This window comes from Pleurodeles waltl, chromosome 10 (genome assembly GCF_031143425.1).
Source record: "Pleurodeles waltl isolate 20211129_DDA chromosome 10, aPleWal1.hap1.20221129, whole genome shotgun sequence".
NCBI classification, from domain to species: Eukaryota; Metazoa; Chordata; class Amphibia; order Caudata; family Salamandridae; genus Pleurodeles; species Pleurodeles waltl.
In genome coordinates this window covers 239,229,034-239,248,701 of record NC_090449.1, presented here as the reverse complement: position 1 = coordinate 239,248,701, position 19,668 = coordinate 239,229,034, and the positions used below count along the sequence as shown (strand labels likewise).

Sequence of the window (19,668 nt, the reverse complement as noted above, 5' to 3'; positions counted from 1 at the left end):
AAGATTTCATGAGTGAAGTAATATGTGGGGTAATTAGAGGTGCATGGTGAGGGTGCGTGTTATAGTTACCTTAGGCCACGAGTTATAGTTAGTTGCGCTAACCATAGCTATAACTGATGAATTTTTTATGGTTTTGTGCAAGCAAATTCTGATCCTAACTGTAACGTTTCTCTAACCTTAGGCTTTTTTAAGAGAATTTTAGGTTTTTTTCATTTTATGTCCTAACTATAACATCCCTGTAACCTTTGTTTTTTTCAGTGAATTTCAATAGTTTTTTAAAATTACTTTACTTTAATCCAACTACCACTGTGCATGGCCTTCAGATGTGTGCATCGGGGTCTGACCACAGGGCCTGCAGAAAGGCCCAGCAGACAACTCCCTTTAACCACTTAACCCACCAGCCCTAGCCAGGCCCTGCAGCAAACCCACTATAACCACCCAGCCCTGCATGCGTAAGTCTCTGGGTTGGTCTGTGAGTGTGCATATGAGTCTCTGAGCGGATGTGTGAGTTGATGCATGACTCTGTGAATAGGTCTGTGAGTGGATGCATGACTGAGTGGGTCTCAGAGTTAATACGTGACTGAGTGTGTCTATAATTGCGTGCATGAGTGACTGAGTGGGTCTATGAATAGGTGTGTGAGTGTCTGAGTAAGTCTGTGAGTTGGTGGGTGAGTGTCTAAGTATATCTGTGAGGGGGTTTGTAAGGGTCTGAGTGGTTCTGTGAGTGGGTGCGTGTAGGTCTCTGAGTGGGTACATGAGTCTCTGAGTGTGTCTGTGAGTGCGTGCATGGGTTTCTTAGTGGTTGCATGAGTCTTTAAGTGGGTCTGTGACTGGGTGCATGAGCCTCAGTGGGTCTGAGTGGGCGCATGAATGGCTGAGAGGGTCTTTGATAGATGCGTGAATGTTTGAGTGGGTCTGTGAGTGGGTCCAGTAGATAGTTATGGTTAGGACCAAGGATCCATAGGAAAAGCATTCTTTTACTTTCCTGTAACTTTGACATGATTTGACAAATCTTCACAAATTGTTTTTTAAAAAGAGTCCTACTGTGTCTTATTGTGCATGGAAAGGTTTGAGGTGATTCATTAAGCGGAGCTGAGAAAAAGGAGGGGGGCTTAAAAAAAGTGTGTTGCCCATGGGACATTGGAGTATTGGAACTTGAGGGGGGCCCTCTGTACAGTACAGGTGGGGGCACCCTCCGGACTCCCACAGGAGCTCTCAGACCAGAGTATTGTGCTGAGGGGGCCCTTGGAGATCAGGGTTCCCCACACCACACGGGCTGCGGGGGCCTTTGTTGTGCCACTTCCATGGGGGAACCCTTTTTGGCTCCTGACCGACTCCGTAGAGCTGTGACAGAAGTGTTAGAATGTAGTGAAGTGAATGCAGGTTTAGAGTGTTGAGTTCAGGGATACACGCCGACGAATAAAGATGTGTAATTCATAGCGCTGCATGTGGTGTATTCATTAGCGGGTACCCAGGGTGGGGAAAACGCAACAACTGGCGACAAAAAAGGGGATACGTAGCAGGAATATCGACAGTGCGCTCCCAGAGAGTTTGCCATGGTCCAAGCAGACTGCTTGTGCATACCACATGTGCCTCCTTCAAAGTGCAGAATTGACGTTTGTTGTATGTGGAGCCAAAGTGCAACTCAAGCCTGTGTGAAGCATATAAAGATAAAGGAAAAGCTTCACCGAGAAATCCACGCATCGCTGACCAAGAACCTCCTAGCAAGGCCATACAGAGATACTGCACTACTAAGCAATCTAAAACTATACAGTACACCGAACGCTACTGCTGACGGTGGATACAACCAGGTTTTGAAAGTGCAGAAAATAGCAACAGCAATTTACACAATAACGTTGTGATCAGAAGCGCTGCAAAACAGAGATCAACCAGGTGTCAAAAAGTGCAAAAGAACACCTGAAAACACAACAGTTCAGATACAAGGAAATGATATCTTCCTACCAAAACCGATCAGAGAGTCATCATACTGCAGCACTGGGAAGTGGCCCAAGGAAAAGACTAAGAAAGAGGCCACATTTCCTGTTGTTATAAAAGATGACCCAGAGGCCAGCACATCACAGGACTTGGCTGATGATATGAATGAAATAGGTCTTGATGGACAGCAGATGAAGCTAGAGAGAACTCCGATATCAATGTCAGTAAGACCCACAAATGGTTATGATGCTCTTGCCTTCCTGAAACCACCACCACCACCAAAAAGCAAAATCTTGGCGATGGATGGACTGCCTGGATAGAGACATTGATGATTTAATTGATGCATTAGAAGAAACAATAACAAATCATTATCATTATCAATTACCTGGAGAATCCTGCTGGTGAATGTGTGAAGGAACTCACAAAGAAAATGTTGCAAGCTAATGAAGTTTTGTACTGTCACATTAAAGAAGCCTTTAATCTCAAATTAATTTCCAATGCCAAATGTAGATTATGAGAGGTATATTTTCAGTCAAGAGCGACAAAGATGTTGGTAAACCATATACAAATTTGTTGCGAGACTGGATACGCTCATCAAACACTGTAAGTTCAATTAATTTAATGATGAGGAAGCAATAGTCTCAGAGTTATGGACGGATGATTTATTCAGACGACGAATGCTGAGAGAAACTCCTAATCTGCAGCGAGTTCTCACGTGCAGATCGATAAGCTGCTAACATGGTGCCCAAAGTGAATCAGTCATGAACATGAAAAGCAAGCAAAACCACTAGGTTAAAGGACACAGGTTGATGTCTCAGAGGAAAAAGAAGTTGTGTTTCAGGTGTGGATTGTCGTTTCCACGCAAAGATAAATATCCCACCATTGGACAGATATGGAATGGCTTTGGGAAGGAGAACGATTTTGGAATGGTTAACAAGGCAAAGGAAAAAGTTTGTCACAGCAAGAAAACAAAATTGCCAACCGACCACTCCAGAAGCGACGTTCGACGCACATCCACAAGACCAAGAAACACCATCAGTTGAAACAAACTGACACCAAACGAAGTTGATCATCATCTAAATCATCGTCAAAAACTTTGTCAGTATCAATATCAAATGAAAGCGAAGAAGATGATTGTGCAATGTCAATGTTTACCTCAGACAAATGTGCATATGTTGGACTGGCCGCAAGTGAAGAAATGTCTACATGAAAAAGCATGAAAGCCATTTGAACATTGTCTGAAGATTACACCGAAAATAAATGGTTGTTCAATACCTTCATTATCAACAGTGGTACGCCAATAAATACGCCTAAGGAGAAATTTTATGAACTATCTCCATTACCATGACTGACGCCATTGAAAACTAAAGTGTACACATTCTGCATCGACACTGTTGAAAAGTAAAGCTTTATTCATAGTGACAATGAAACACAAGAAAACAAAATTACAAGCGCGCATTCACGTGCTTCGAGGTATGGCATCAAGTGCCTGTTTACTCAGCTTCAGTACAGCTGCTGATATGGGATTGATCTCAGTGAACTACAACATGAATGCTGATCATGAAATAGTAAGTCAGTTCCCTTCTTTGTTTCATAGATTAGGAAAATATAAGACTATGAAAGTACAATTGCATATTAATGAGGATATCCGTCCTGTTGCTCAAAGACACAGAAGAATTGAATTTTGTTTACAAGAAGCTGTTAAAAAGGAACTCAAATCATTATTCAAACATGATATCATTGAGTGTTCTACTGGTCCAATGCCATGGGTTTCTCCCACAACGGTACTGCCTAAAAAGGACAGTGAGGAGATGTATGCATCTGCGTGGATATGTGTCAAAGCAAATGAAAGAGAACCATATCCCGGCCTACTCACTGCTGACATAACACAATTAAATGGTGCAAAGGTCTTCTGTTGCCTTGATTCAAATAAAGGATATCATTAGTTGAAACTGGAACACAATTACAGGTACATTGCAACCTTTGCTACACACAACTGGTCTGTTTCGATATAAGAGACTAAGTTTCGGTGAGTCATCAGCTGCAGAGATTTTGCTTTAAATAGCAGCTTCCTGCATATGGCAGCAATGTTTCCATCTGTTTCCCTGCATGCATATTTATGTGCGGGGAAACAGATAAAAACGCCATTTTCTGCAACGAGGAGCTGTTTGACAGCTTACGCTGGCAGAAAGTAGGCTTTGTTTGGTTTTGCTTGGTGGGAGGTGTCAGCTTCCACCAAGCAGAGGCAAACAGCTTTGTCCCGGGGATGAGCACCACGATGGACCTGGGAGGATGGCAGTTCCCAGGGCCATTACTGGCCCCACGAGACCGCACAGCCCTGTCCCTGTGGCTGCAGGGGGCTGGGTGGCCATCCCGCACTCATTTTCTGTTTTGCCCCGGGGAGCTGGTGGGCCGCGCCCCCACCCCAGCATTAGATTTAATTTGAGCCCTGGGAGGTGGCGGTTCCCAGGCTAACAATAAGTCCAGAAGGGCACCCTCATTTTTTTATATGCCCCGAGACCTGGCCCAACCGGGGGTTTTAAAAAATAGTGTTGGAGCCCGCACTTATATTTTTTTTTAATTTTCGCAGCAAGTTTGCAAATTTGGTGCAAATTTGCAACAACATTTTTTTTTTAAAGTGCTTTTTTGATCTGGCGGAGTTTCTGTGGGATGCCAACACCAGAGCTAAGTGGTCATGGTGTACCTACCCTGGCCCATTTTCCTTTTTTGCGTTTTTTTGTTGGGACACGGCTGAAGCCGGCAAATGAAAACACAGTTTTTCAATGGAAACATGGTCCTAACTATAACTACCTACTGGTATATATATATATATGTGTGTATATATATATATATATATATATTAGACATATGCAATCATGGTGAGGTCTTTGTTTCTAAATGTGATAGGTTCGGTGAGCACAGGCCCAATCAGACATGATGTCTAGCAAGAGCTCTCACTGAAATCCCTTGTGTGGATACTAAACGAGCATACCAAATACATTTTTCTGTGTTCACGCAAAATGTAGGCTAGTCTGTTTTTATCAGGTTTTGTTGTGAATAAGTGCTATCCTTGGCAAAGGCTGACTCTTACATCAGACAGCGCCTGAATAGCATTTATATAGCAACACTACTGCAAAATAAACATTTTTGCTGTAAATTCCGTGGCCTGGAATTAAAAAAAACTAATTGATAACTTTTGAAAAACACTGAGTAGTATTTCAAATAAATAACCATCAATTACCAGTAAAATCCCTCTTGTTTAACTGGTTGTTTTAAAATGTTAATCTTCTAGAGGTAATTAGGGCTGACTTACCCAGAGGTTAAAATGACATCATCAGATCTTCCAACAAACCAGAAGTAACCATCTTCGTCCTTAACCCCTCTGTCTCCTGTTAGATAAAAACTTCCACGAATTGTCGCATTAGTTCTCTGGGGGTCATCCTAAAGGCAAGGTGTTGCATTTAATAACTGATAACCAGCTTCCACACTATTAAACTAACGGCAGTGAGTATTAGGGCACATTACACTCAACATGGAGCAATACTGAAAAACATACACAAAGTCACATCCAACGAAATTCTTAAATGAAATAAAACATCGAGGTGTTTGCCTCAGTCTCTCATTTCAATAGCTCGAATATGTCCTCACCACGGGCCTTTGCTGTGCTGCCCTCAACTCACTATATTACACTACCCATAATGCCTATCCTCCTCAATACCTGTCTCCTTGTGGCATAATCAATTTATATATCTTATGTTTTTTATAGCACAATTATGGCCTGTGTGTATTAGAGCACTTTACACTAAAAAGTAGAAAACATTACAGGTTACATACAGAAATCACAAAAGTAAAAATACACAAAAGATTTATAGCAATGATATACATCATGAGTTTCAAATGATTCAGGGTTGATCCATGTGGAACAGCTTATGCAAGAATCTTTTCCAAGAAGATATAGGTAAAGTAGATATTTCGACACCTCCCTTGCGCAACTTCTACAGCTAATAAAACCACACGTTGCTTGTGAAGATTTGTTGCATTATTATTTACTGAACTTCAATGAAAAGGCTACTCCATTATTCCCAATCTGACTTGGTGTCCTGATCTTGTATGTAGAAGATCCTGAAATCTGTTCTGCTCCAAACACCACATAATTTGTTCTTTGCTCTTTTGATTAACTGGGATGTCCATGAGGTACACACATATGCTTTGCCCAGCCTAGAATCTTAAAGAAGATTCTACCATTCACAGAGGCATACTCATATAACACTGTGATAAATGCATGAATCCAGTTAATACTGGATTATGCAACCCCTATATACCTGTTGGCCCTTTAAAAACATATCCAACGGCTTCAGCTCATCCAAAACACGCCTGTGTTTTGACAGGTACTGCCAGAAGAGTGCACATTACCCCTGTGCTAAGATTGCTTCCCTGACTCCCAGTTCATATGGGTCATGTTTGGCATATGTTCACATCAAAGTTCCAGATGTGTTTGTCCCCACACTCTCAGGTCAGCCAAATTGTTAGCTCCTTCAAATCCCCAGAGTATCCACTGTCACCTTTGAAGACAGGGCCTTTTCAGTCACGGCACTAGATGCTGGAATCCTTGCCTCTAACCCTCTCCCAAAACAGAATTTGCCTCGCTGCAGTGATTGTCAAACACTTTTTAACTTATAACTTTATTTTCCTGTCACCTCAGAACTTTTACTATTGTTGTTTCTCAGAGAGCCAAGAAACTCTGTATGTAGCACTTTATAAATGAAATCAGCATGTGTTGGACTCATGTTGGGGGGCCGCAGAGTAAGTAGGTGCCTCTGAATTTCAGCCATAGAGCCTGGGATCGTTTGTCTCTGATGTTCTGGTGTCTACCCTACTATGGCTCTATAAAACTGGGCCAAGTACAATCCATTTAGCACTTCACTCTCAGTGGTAGCAATAGCAAACAGTTACAAGCTACCTGGGAAGGTAGCGTTGGGGTGTGCAAACTCAGAACTCAACAATCACCTAACAGTGCAGTAACTGATTGTCCAACTCAGTGCTTTACTTTGATGAAGAAAAATACTTTAATAAACATACAGGCAAAATTACTTTACTGGCGCTTGGGCTACTGTGCCTCAGCCACTGGCCATGCTTTACCTCCTTCTACTGGTTGTCCTCCCTTCTTGGTACTAAGCAGGTCCCACTTTTGTGTTGGGTTCTGGGGCAGGTACTTTGGGGGCATATTACACTGGGTGATAGTTTGTGTGCTCAGTTAGTTTAAAACAGTCCCTGTCTCACCACAGCAGAGGTACTTTAGTCCTCTTCGAGGAGCCAGAGGGTGCTTGCAAAACACAAACAGCAAAAGAAATTGCAACTAAACTTATGGCCAAGTTACGAGGCTGGTGTTTTTAAGACCACCAGCCTCATGGTCAGGACTGCCGTTACTGTGGCGGTCCGTCCGTCACATTAAGACCCTGGTGGACCGACGGACTGACGGTGGTGGAGATCGCAATCAGCCTGGGTGGCGCTGCTGCTAATTACGACCTCATTCTCCGCCAACCTTTTCATTGTGGTTTTACCGCCATGAAAAGGATGGCAGAGAACAGGTGCCGGGGACCACATGGGGGCCCCTGCACATGCACTTGACACTAGCAGTGCAGGAGTCCCCCTGCCAGCACTCTCGCAATGGTCCACAATTTTCACTGTCTGCCGTGCAGACAGCGAGCATTGTGATTGTAGTGGTGCACCCTGCAGGCGACAGCACTGCTGCTGGCTTGATTACGAGCCAGAGACAATGCTGCCACAAGTTTCCTTCTAGACTAACGGTCAGCCTAGTGGGAAACTCGTAATGGGTCCGAAGGGTAGGTAGCCAGTGTGGCAGCAACCTCCCAGTTGGAAGTTCGGCAGACGGGAAGACCATCCACCGAACTCCTAATCAGGACCTTAGTGTTAAGATATGCCTGAAAAGCTCTCATTCATGTATTTCCACATAAGCTATTGATATGTTAGTCAGTTTATTTATTTGTAGTAACCTCCTAGCCACTGTCAATTTTACTTTACTGTGCAGAAGAACACTTTTCTATCATAATATTCACATGCTGTTAAAACAAGCTACTACAACCGGCTATATTTTACAAGAAGTATGGATAAGGTACTTTAAATTTTAGGCACGTAATTTGCAATGTCGAGCAGTTTTATAATATTTGAACTTGAAAATAAAGGGTGTCCTTACTATGTACTGGGAGAAAAGAGAAAAGGGCCTTTTAGGCTTCAAACTGATAGCGATATCTCCCTCCTCTCCTGGTGGCAGTATGTTCTCGTTTTCGTCAATGATCTGTAATAAAAGAAAATATAATGCATCACACCTCTTTTTCTCTTAAAAAGCCACCAGGCAGGCAAGATATTTCTCTGAACTATCACTCCATGTCACCTCTTGAACAGCTATAAGGAGTCACCTCTGCAGCAGGCTTCTTTAGATTTTCTTTAGATTCTTGCCTCAACTGGAATTGGAGATTAGGATCACGTTCAAAACTCTAATGAAGCTCAGAGGTTCACAGACCCCCTCAATGAACCACAGCCTTTCAATAAATATTTCTATGAGTGCACATGGCATTATAAACATGCTTTGAATCCTACCTGTACATCATAACCTGGCGCTGGCTTCCCCATAGAGCCTGGCTTGATTTTCATTCCCTTGAAAGTCCCACAAACTAATACCTGTATGAAAAACAAGGAAACCACATTTGAACTTTAACACTCCTGCAGAGACAGATAAAAAGAAATAAGTCTCGTAGAGACACTGAAACAAAAACGTGAGCATATGAAATGCAAAAAAACAGTTTGTTTGTAAAGCACTGAATTTGCCACCCTTTGGTCACTTCACAGCATTAGGAATTCTGAAGTTGAAAAGGACTCGATCAAGATACTCTAGATAGTGATCACGATTAATGTGATCTTTGCTTGAATCAATCTTGTCTTCTTCCAAGGTGTTAGTCTCTTAATAGCTGTATAATTTTACACCATTTAATCCGAACTCCATATATGGATGTTCAAGCTGCTTCAGTAAAGACAACCTACCATAAATTACTCCAATAATTGGGCAACATATTAAATGCATGCACATGGAAGGTAAGAAACAACCTTATGTTGTTACTTGTCTTAGAACATGAGACGAGGCCTAGGCATGCCGTTGAGTTACAATGGGTTCTGGAATTACCTAGAAGGATGCACCAAATGAGCGACCACTCATTATTGACAGCATGACTGCTGTCCAGGCTCAGGTTTTCACATGTGTAGTGCTATGGTTGCAGCATATCATTTTTGTATTGATTATAGCAGTGGTTCCCAACCTGTGGTCCGAGGACCCCTGAGGGGTTTGAAAAGCCTCCTCGGGGAATCTGTGACTGCCTGAAATACTAATATTAACAGAATAATAAATTGTATATAAATCAGGTGGCAAAATGTACAATTGAAAATTTTAAAATGTACTGTAAATGTCAAGGAATTTGAAATTGGAGGCTAAAAATTAAATTAGAATCCTCAGATGGATTTGTAGAAGCAGTGCAGGTACGTCAAACATAATATAGTATGGATGATGTGTGGCTTCAATTGAATTTAGAAAAGCTCCAACCTTCCTATTAAAATTATAAATATATTTTTTTATTTATCTGTTTTCAAATTAAGTAAAATGTATTTTCATTTGTGTATTTGTTTGGTGAATGCTTATTTCTGTTTTTTGTGTGTGTACTGTTTTGCGGTTCAAATCATCAACAATGTTTAGGCTTCCAGTAAGGACTCGGGGTGGGGGGGTCCTGGGATTCCAATAATGATTCAGTGGGGTCCCTAGATTCCATTATTGATAAAGTGGGGTTTCACAGATGTCAAAATGTTGAGAATAACTGGATTATACTCTTACCAGACTTTTTCACCTGTGCCATGTGGATTTTAGCCTACTGGTCCACTGAATCATTGTTGCACTGCTCACAGTGAACGTGGAACCTTGGCGCTGCGATCCCTCGAGCTTTACATGTGAAGATATGCTAAAGGAGTTGGTATGCAGTGCAAAAGTGTCTGAGTTAATCAGAGTAACAGAGGCCTGTAGGTTTAATTGGAAACCGCAGGTCTGATCATGTAAAAAACCTGGAGGTTAGGATTCTTTCCCACACAGTGGATGTGTATTGCTGACATTACTGAGAATGGAGGGAGGGACCCCAGACACTGAAGTGGGGAAAGGGAAGACAGGCTTCCTCTTTGAAATTTGATTAGGCCCTTTCTGATGTAGAGGTCTGCTGATTAATCTTCCCAAGATAGTCATTTGGTCGATGACAGGGGTGAAAGATGGGCCTGCATTATCTGTTGTCAGAGTGTAAAAGGTCCTTAGAAGAGAAGCAGCACTTTGTTTCCCTTGTCTGTCTGATCACGGCCAGATGTGTATGTTGATAGCCAGGATGCAGAGTGCTCATACCTCTTTGTGCACCTGTTGTGGGTTCTCCAGTCTGGAGATAACCCTTCTTTGAAGAGCATCTACTCAAGACAAAGGCTGAGTCTGGAAGACAACCTAATAAGTACACATCAAACGGAAACTGACCTAAACCATGTCTGAAAAGGCCGACTGGGAATCCACATCCCCTGTCTGCAATCTCTGTATAAAAGTGAGAGTTGCTGACCACTTGTTCCTGTTTGAAGTTCTCTTCACCCACGTGGGGAACTCACTAGAGTACTCAGAAGACCACTGAGCAACCAAGGCTGATATCTGCCTAACATTCAACTCCCCAGAGGTGAGGGATCATCACCTGGAGTCTGATCTGAAGGAACAATTAATGACTTGCCACAGTACAACTGGATCCAATTTTGGATAATCAAGTCCTCCCTCCCTTTAAGCATAAGCCCCTCAAGGTAGAGAGACAGAATAGTCCAAGGTTTACCCAAGGAGGTAATGTGGATTTAGATATTCAGAGCCTGATTAGCAAAGGTAAATTACACTTTTGAGTAAGTTTACACTTTTGAGTAACTTTACTATTTTTTGATACTTATAAACTCAGAGTGTAAGTTGCTACTAAAAAAACAGTAGTACGTTTGGCACTACACATGGTAAACCACTGGTACTGCAACACCCTCCCACAGAAGATAATGTAGGTAGGAATTTAAAATAAAACCTCATAGTAAATAATGTTAAATTTAAATATTTAAAATGGTTAAAATGTAAATAAATATAAATTAATGTTAAAATATAGATAAATACTAAATATTGATTTAGTTATAAAATATTTTAATAGCCTATGTTGAGTTAAAAAAAGTAACACTAATTTGTTTAAACAATAACTATATTTATTTTAATTAATCATGTACATCTCTTTTAATTAATATTGCACATTAACAATCATTTATTTTTCTTTAGGTGGGAATTCATGTTTTAACTTAGTCTTTAAAACATTATATTTAATTTAACATATTCCCAGTAAAGTTCTAATTCAAAATTAATTTAATAGTGCTGCAGCATTTATTATTTTGTTCTACATTTAAAGTAAATATCGAACATGAATTTACATTAATTTTTAACATAAAAGTATTCTAATATGTATATTTAAGTTACTTAAACTTTTTATATTTCCCTATTCTTAACCCTGTGGAAGATCTCTACCCTGTCTTCGGAGTCTCCCTATGTTAAAGCATAGGGAAAATACATATTTATATTTCACTCGGAAACATATTTATATAAATTACTACTGTAAACTCATGGTTCTTTAAAGCCACACAGAGGGTTTCCATTCCAAAACTGTTAGAGAAGCTGTACCCTATTCCTTGTTTCAGAAAAGATGGGCACCGAAGAGCCATGAACAGGACAATTTCACTACTGTCCAGAGTGCAAGACTCCAATAGGAAGATGTGCTTTTGTATTACGCAATTCTCTTCCACCATGGGAGCAGTAGTTATTTTCTTTAGGATGTAAGAGCCACCAGCCCCCTTATCAGGAAAGTTGTATTCATTAGGTAAAGGTTCAAAGTCAAGCTTGGCATGGGTAGATTGGGTCACTTGATTTCCTGATCTGTTTATTGGCGGAACTACTGTCTCGCCATCTAGAATACGCCTTTATGAAGGCAAATCTGGCAGTAAGTTATTGTTCTGTGGGCAGCACACAGACATCCAGTTAGCCCATCTTTCAATCATACCCTCCTTAGTCATCCATCTTCCCTCCTGGTCCTGCTTTGTGACTTTGACTCCTAATGAGATCTTCCGGCATTACAACTATTTTCACATCTCTTTTTTGGCCAGCAACTTAAAGAAAGGATGATTGTCCCCTTCTTTTTTCCCCAGTTTGTTTTGCTCTGTTTATAGATGTGTTCTGTGTTGTATGGCAATATCTTTTTTGAAGTAAGGGGCTTGTCCTTGTTATTTGCTGCATTGACATTACAATGCATAATTTGGAAAAAAGTGATGTTTTGACTACCCACCAGACAGATGTGTAGTCATCATGTTCAGTTATTTTGAGTTCTGCTGATACATTGGAATGATCTGCCTAGCTAGTAAAATACTTATATCACTGGGTGAGTCAATATCATACCATCCTTCATGCCAATTAAAACGCAATGAGACAAGCATGTTGTACCAGGTATCTTCAACTTTACCCTCTTGCATTTGTGCACACGCTACACTGAATTTCTTCTGTTTTTCTGAGGTGTTTGGAACCAAGTCTTCATAGTTCGGCTTTCCATACGTTTCTTGGTTTTATCATATACGATACAATTAAGGGCCTCTGAAATATCTCTGCCTTTATTTTTGTGCTTGGAAGAACCAATCAATTCCCTCAAATCAGAACTGTAATTACAAGAGTTTGTTTTGAAAGGTGCAGTCCTCAGGTGTGATTTTTCCAAAGAGTGCTAACACCAAGAGCTTAATGACCACTAACTCAAAAGTAGAGACAGAAAGGTTATGCTGCACTAAATGCGTTGGGTCTGCTACCCTGCTGGTTCTGGGGCACTTGACTGCAAATCTTCATGTTCTTCTAACTAGCATTTCTAAACGGAAAAAAATGCTTTCCTTAATCAGTGTTTAGCTGCCAAATATTCTCAGCTCCTCCTTTTATCACCTTCTTCTGAAACACAGCTGCTTCACCCCACAGGCTCAGTGTGTAGGGTCGTTCAAGAGAAAGCCAGCTTCTAAGCTCTACAGGATAGACAGGCCCTTCCTGCTCTTCCCTCTAATCACTGTTTACCTGTAGGGTTCCAATGAGAGGGAGCTGATGAGGGGGGATGAGGGACACACCATTTCCAAAAGAAATCAGAGGTTCTGCAATGAGAGGGTGGAGGGAGAAGCGTAGCACGCTCCGATCCTAGGGGGCCCTGGTTTAACAATATAATATTCACCCAAAACCAGCAACGTCTTGCAAAATGACAGAGTGCCCTCAGTGGGATGGTATAAATGCCCGTGCGGGTCTTGCCTGAGGTGGAGACTTCCACTGCAGTCTTCTTGTACGATACAGTTTCACCTTCAAACTAACAGACATTTTCGGAGGTGGGTGCGCTGCCGGCTCGGGCCTCATGTACCTTAAAAGACGGGAGGGCTGATTCAGGGTAGATGCTTTGAAGCTGCATTGAGAAGAGCTCCGTTATCTTTTATTCTCTCCTTCCATTCAAAGATCTGGTGGTAGAAGAACCCTCATGTCCCTCGGAATACTCAGGTACTTTGCTCCTGGGCTATGCAGCTACCAGCAAGGGGACACCAACAGCACTTCAAGTGTCTGAAGAGTGTCCTTCAAAAATGCCACTAAAGCCTTTGTCTTCCTATTCAACCTGTTAGACAAATAAAACTGGACAAATGCACCATTTGGCACAGTTATTTTCACATTTTCCTAAGCAGCGATAACTCCTTCATTCGCTGCACTTTGAAAACAGCCTGGTGGCTAGCAAATTTTTTGCATCCTGGCATCTTTCAAAGTTAAAAGGATCGCATACACCTAACCATGGTAACTGTTTAGGGGTGATAAGTTCCTCATCGATAATGGGGTTCGTATGAGTGTGTTGCTGCACAGCCGTCCACTGACGTAATTCTGGTCTGGCAATCAAGGCCAACATTTCTCCTTTAATTTGTTTTTATTTCAGATTTTTCGGTGCATATCCTTCACTATTGTTTGCGTGAGGGAAAATACAACTTAAATGTTGACAGTTTCTAGCTCAAGGCAAGTGTTTTACCTTTCCTCCGTTCACACTGGAGCTGATCCTTGTGTGTTCTTTTCAGCGTGCCTGAGCTGCGAAATATAACTCTCAGGCTGCATTTATAGTTGTGCAGATAAGTGATTCCTCTCCACCTGTGCAGGCTTACCTAGGTCGATCGATTTCTCACATCCTGCACACCATGAAGCACTTTTCCAGATCTTGCATACTCTCGCGTGTGTATGCACTTCTTCACTCCCGATTAGTTTGCAGTTTTGCGCCAAGCTTGCATCACTACTTGCTTCAGCTGTCAGCACTCCCGTGGCTCGCTGCAGCAAAAGCACACATTGACTAGAGTGGCTTAAGTAGGAATGTCAGATGTGAAACGATTCTCCAGTCCCCAGAAGTGTGGTCTACTTTACTGGTTTCTGAGACTTGGACGTCGTGGATCACTACACCTGTAGCACACCATGGCTTTACTTTCTTTAAACTAATAGATGAGGTACAGCTCCCATGTTGTGAGCCTTTAGTGTCAGTCTACTTGTATTTCGTAATGTGTTACATCTTTTTTTAAATCTTTTTTCAAACTCCATTCCCTTTTTCCTCTAATATGGCTCTTATCAAGTCTATGGCCGACAGATCTAGGCCATGTTCTCCTCGCCCTTACTTTTCATCAGATATCTGCCTTTTGAGATTACCACTTGCAGAGAGATCACCTATTCTTGCCTTCCATTAAAACCTGTGCCTGGTCCTCAACATGGTTAAACTCACTGTTTCTGAGTCCAGTCATTGCCATCCGTTTTCAGATCTTGCCATCAACTTCTGCCAGCTACACTCCTCCCAAGTAAAATCCACACCAGCTATCCTTAGCATTAGGCACCTCAACCTCTGCTCTGTTTTCTCCCCTGGGACCCAATGTTTTTCTCACTTGGAGTCTGATTGGTGTGGCGTGGTGTTTCCCGGTCAGGGGCACTTACTCAGGCCTGGCTTGCTGTCTCCTGAAGCACTGTCAGTGCACTGCCTCGGCCTGCCTTGCAGTGCCAGCCCTCTCTCTATGTCCCACACACCCTGTCACACCTTCTTTTCATGCCCACTTTCAGGCCACGAGGACCGCATTGGGTGGGATATATCTAATGTCTCTGCTTTAGTAGATTCCCGGGTCTATGCTGGAAAAATTGGGCACCATGCCCATTTGCATGATTATCATAGTCCTGAAAGTTTTTAAATGCGTGTCCAAGTTAGAACTGGCTTACAAGAGTGTTTTGACTGAGCACTATCCTAGTTGGAGTGTATATTAACGTCAGTTGGTTTTGTGAACAAATTAATGTTTTCCATTTTGTTCTTTGACCATAAGATCCAAATAGTGTACTTTAAAATGGCGTGATGTCTAATGAATATTACATTTCGGGATGGGGAGTGGAGGGGGGTGTGAGTAGCTAGCTACGTTTTGAAAGCAGAGGTAAATAATTTCCTCACCATATAAAAAACATATATCTGCATACTTTCGTGAACACGGTCGGTAAATGAGTTTTGGTCAATGAAAATATACTTACAAGTATAGATGTAGGTATTGACAAAGCTGAAAACAAACGTTGCACCCGCGGAGGTGACTCGGTTGCCTGCCATGCTGATTTTGGTACATGAAGACAAATGTTGAGTGTTAATTCAGCACATGCTGCAATGAACCCAGTGGAAGCTACGTCATGATAGGGACCCTGTGCTCCCACATCAGCTTCTAGGGTGCACGTGTGTGATATTCTCTGTCCCCACCCTTGCAGGGCAGGAATAGGTGGAGGAATCCGCACACCTAAGTCTGTCAGATGTTTGCTTGGCCACACCTGATTCATGTTCCCTCCAGTTCACAGCTGGACCCTGGTGGAGTGTTCCTAGTTAACTGGCTCCTCGTTTCCAGAGAATTCACATGTGTTGTGGTACCAATGCCTAGTTCTCTTGAACTGCCACTCGTTAGCAGCGTAGCCTTCTCTCTGGAGCTGGCACTGTTATGCAGTGATCCTCTTTCGCTGAGGTAGCAGCGTCTAGCAATGTATACTTGTTTCTTGTGCTGCACTGTCTTGCACTGCATCCTTGTTCCCTGCGGTAGCGCTGTCCAGCAGGCTACCCTTTTTTCTTGTGCTGGTGCTGCCCTGTGGTGTGCCTTTGCTTCCTCAGCTAGCACTGGCTAGCAGTGTATCCGTGTTTCTTGAGGCTGGACTGTCTTGTAATGCAGTTTTGTTTCTAGAAGTAGCACTGTTTAGCAGAGCACCTCTTGTTTCTTGAGATGCCTCTGTCTTGCAGGGTGCTCTGGTTTCCTGAGGTAGCACTGTTTAGCAATAAATCCTTGTTTCTTACGCTGGTACTGTGTCTTGCCGTGCATACTTTTTTCCTAATGCATCTCGCACTGTTTAGCAGTGTATATTTGTTTCTTGAGCCTGCACTGTCTTGCAGTGCATCCATGCTTCCTGATTTTTGTGGCACTTTTTAGCAGTGTATGCTTCGTTCCAGAGCAGACCCTACCTTGCAGAGCATTCTGTTTTCCTGAGGTAGCATTGTTTAGCAATGTATCCTTGTTTCTTGGGCTGGCACTGTGTCTTGCAGTGCATCCTTGTTTCCCAATGTATGTAGCACTGTTTAGCAATTTATACTTGTTTCCAGAGCTGGCCCTGTCTTACAGTGTATACATGTTTCCTGGTGTATGTAGCACTGTTTACCAGTATATACTTTTTTTCTTGAGCTCCCACTGTTTTGTAATGCACCCTTGCTTCCTCAGCCAGCACCATTTTGCAGTTTACCTCAATTTTCTGAGCCAGCACTGTCTAGCTCTGCGTCGTTGCTTTCTAGCTAGACAAGTTCAGCAGTGTATCCTTGGTTCTAGAACTATCACTGTTTAGCAGTCTCCTTGAGCTATAGCTCTTTAGTGCATCCTTATTCTTTAACTTCCTATACTTTTTATCCTTGTTTGAGTTCTTGCCTTCTTTTAAATCCTTTCTTAGTTGTGTTGCTTTCTGCCAAGCGCTACCAAGGTTTTCCTTCTTTACTGTTAAGCAGTGTTCCTCTCTGTTAGAAATGGGGTCTTTGGTTGAGAGTCAGTTCACACTCTGTCCAACCAAGGAACTTCACTCTAGTCAGGACAAAAGAGAAACACACCTGGTTAACCCCTGCTCACCCCTTTAGTAGCTTGGCACAAGCAGAAAGGCTTAATTCAGAAACAATTTGTCACATATTTGTTCCAACACACACAGTAATACAATGAAACACTATCAAATGGACACCACACCAGTTTAGAAAAATATTTATCTAAATCAAACAAGACCAAAAGTCCAACATACCCAAGAGTCTTACTTCATAGAAAACAATAGAAACGTTGATTTTACACAAAGTACCTGGTTTGCATCAAAAATAAAGCTGCACAGGCGAACATGTGTCAGAAAAGTCAACAATGCATTGATTCCTTACTCGCAAGTGAAGCCGTGCATTGTTTATTCTCCAGTTGAGTAGGCAATGCGTCTTTTTTCTCCCTCGCAAGAGAGCGCTGCGTCGATTTCAGGACAGGGCACCTCGGATCCATGCCGTTCACAATGACTTTAATGCCTGGGATGATGCTTGAGAAATCTGGTCGAACAGTGTTAGAAAACCGCACTGCGTGGGGTTTGCTTCTTTATCAGCAGCCACAAGCGTCGATCTCCCAGCCGCAATGCAGGTGGAGCGTCGATTTTAGTTGCAAAGTGGTTGGCGTATTGTTTATCAGCCGCGTTGCAGATGGTGCGTCGAACCCCACATGGTGTTCTGTGCGTGGAATTTACCTCTTGTTCTGCCAACTTCACCTTTCAAGGGCACAGGAACTGGGCAGGGCACCACTTGGTAGGGCAGGAGTCTCAGCAGAGAGTCCAGGTGCTGGCAGAGGAAGTCTTTGATGGCCCTGAGACTTCAAAACAGGAGGCTCCTCTTGGTTCCAGAAGTTATCTTGAAGAAATCTAAACTCTGGGGTTTTGGGTCCACTACTTATGCCCCTTTCTGCCTTTTAAGTAGGCAGACTTCAGAGGAAAGTCTCTGTTGCTCACAATATCTTGTGCCCCAGACACACACCAGGGGTTTGGAAAAAAACATTGTGTGAGGACAGGCAAACCCCATTCAGATAAGTGACCACTCCTCCCTCCAATCTAGCTCAGATGACTCATCAGGATATGCCGGCTACACCCCAGCTCCATTTGTGTCAGTGTCTAGAGGAGATTCACAAACAGCCCAACTGTCAATCTGACCGAGATAGGGAATCCACAAACAGGCAAAGTCACAAAATGGTTTAAGCAAGAAAATACCCACTGTCTAAAAGTGCCATTTTCAAACTAACAATCTAAAAACCAACTTCGCTAAAAGATATATTTTTAAATTGTGAATTCATTGACCCCAAACTCCATATTTCGATCTGCTCTCAAAGGGAAACTGAAATTTAAGGATATTCAAAGGCAGCCTCATGTTAACCTATGAGAGAGATGGGCCTTGCAACAGTGAACACCGAATTTGGCAGTATTTCACTGTCAGGACATGAAAAACATATATGTACATGTCCCACCTTTAACATACTCTGCACCCTGCCCATGGGGCTACCTAGGACCTATCTTAGGGGTGCCTTACATGTATAAGAAAGGAAAGTTTAGGCCTGGCAAGTGGGTACACTTGCCAAGTCGAATTGGCAGTTTAAAACTGCACACACAGAAACTGCAGTGGCAGGTCTGAGCCATGTTTACAGGTCTACTAATGTGGGTGGCACAACCAGTGCTGCAGGCCCACTAGCAGCATATGATTTACAGGCCCTAGGCACCTCTGGTGCACTTTACTAGGGACATATTAATAGATCAAATATGCCAATCAGGGAAAAGCCAATTACACATACACTTTACACAGGAGCACTTACACTTTAGCACTGGTCATCAGTGGTAAAGTACCCAGAGTACCAAAAACAGCAAAAACTGAGTCCAGCACACAGTCAAAACTCGGGAAGCAGAGGCAAAAATGAGAGGGGAGACCACGCCAAGGATGCCAGGTCTAACACTCTCCAACTCTGTATTTTTCACAGCTATATACTAGGTTTTTAACCCTTGCTGTTACTGCATTCGTGGTTATGTGTGAATACTAGGATTTGTGGGCAAAGCCAACAACCTAGGTGGAGTTTCTTGTCTATGTGAGTGTTGCTTTGATGCTACCTTTTATAACATCATCAAAGAAATAAGCTCCATAGACCATGCTCGTGCATGTATGTCACCAGCCCCTTTAATATAAATATTGTTATCTGTACAGGGAGTGCAGAATTATTAGGCAAATGAGTATTTTGACCACATCATCCTCTTTATGCATGTTGTCTTACTCCAAGCTGTATAGGCTCGAAAGCCTACTACCAATTAAGCATATTAGGTGATGTGCATCTCTGTAATGAGAAGGGGTGTGGTCTAATGACATCAACACCCTATATCAGGTGTGCATAATTATTAGGCAACTTCCTTTCCTTTGGCAAAATGGGTCAAAAGAAGGACTTGACAGGCTCAGAAAAGTCAAAAATAGTGAGATATCTTGCAGAGGGATGCAGCACTCTTAAAATTGCAAAGCTTCT

At 42.4% G+C, this 19,668-nt stretch overlaps 1 protein-coding gene across 2 annotated transcripts in view; it reads right to left on the bottom strand.

Moving 5' to 3' along the window:
- Positions 1-19,668, bottom strand: part of ACSM3 (acyl-CoA synthetase medium chain family member 3) — a 448,596-nt gene that overhangs the window by 30,616 nt on the left and 398,312 nt on the right. For both annotated transcript variants that reach the window (XM_069210271.1, XM_069210272.1), the window contains exons 9-11: positions 8,554-8,634; positions 8,150-8,251; positions 5,249-5,376 (exon numbers count right to left, since the gene is read on the bottom strand). In XM_069210271.1, coding sequence (XP_069066372.1) covers positions 5,249-5,376; positions 8,150-8,251; positions 8,554-8,634 — 311 coding nt within the window. The remainder of the gene's footprint in view (positions 1-5,248; positions 5,377-8,149; positions 8,252-8,553; positions 8,635-19,668) is intronic.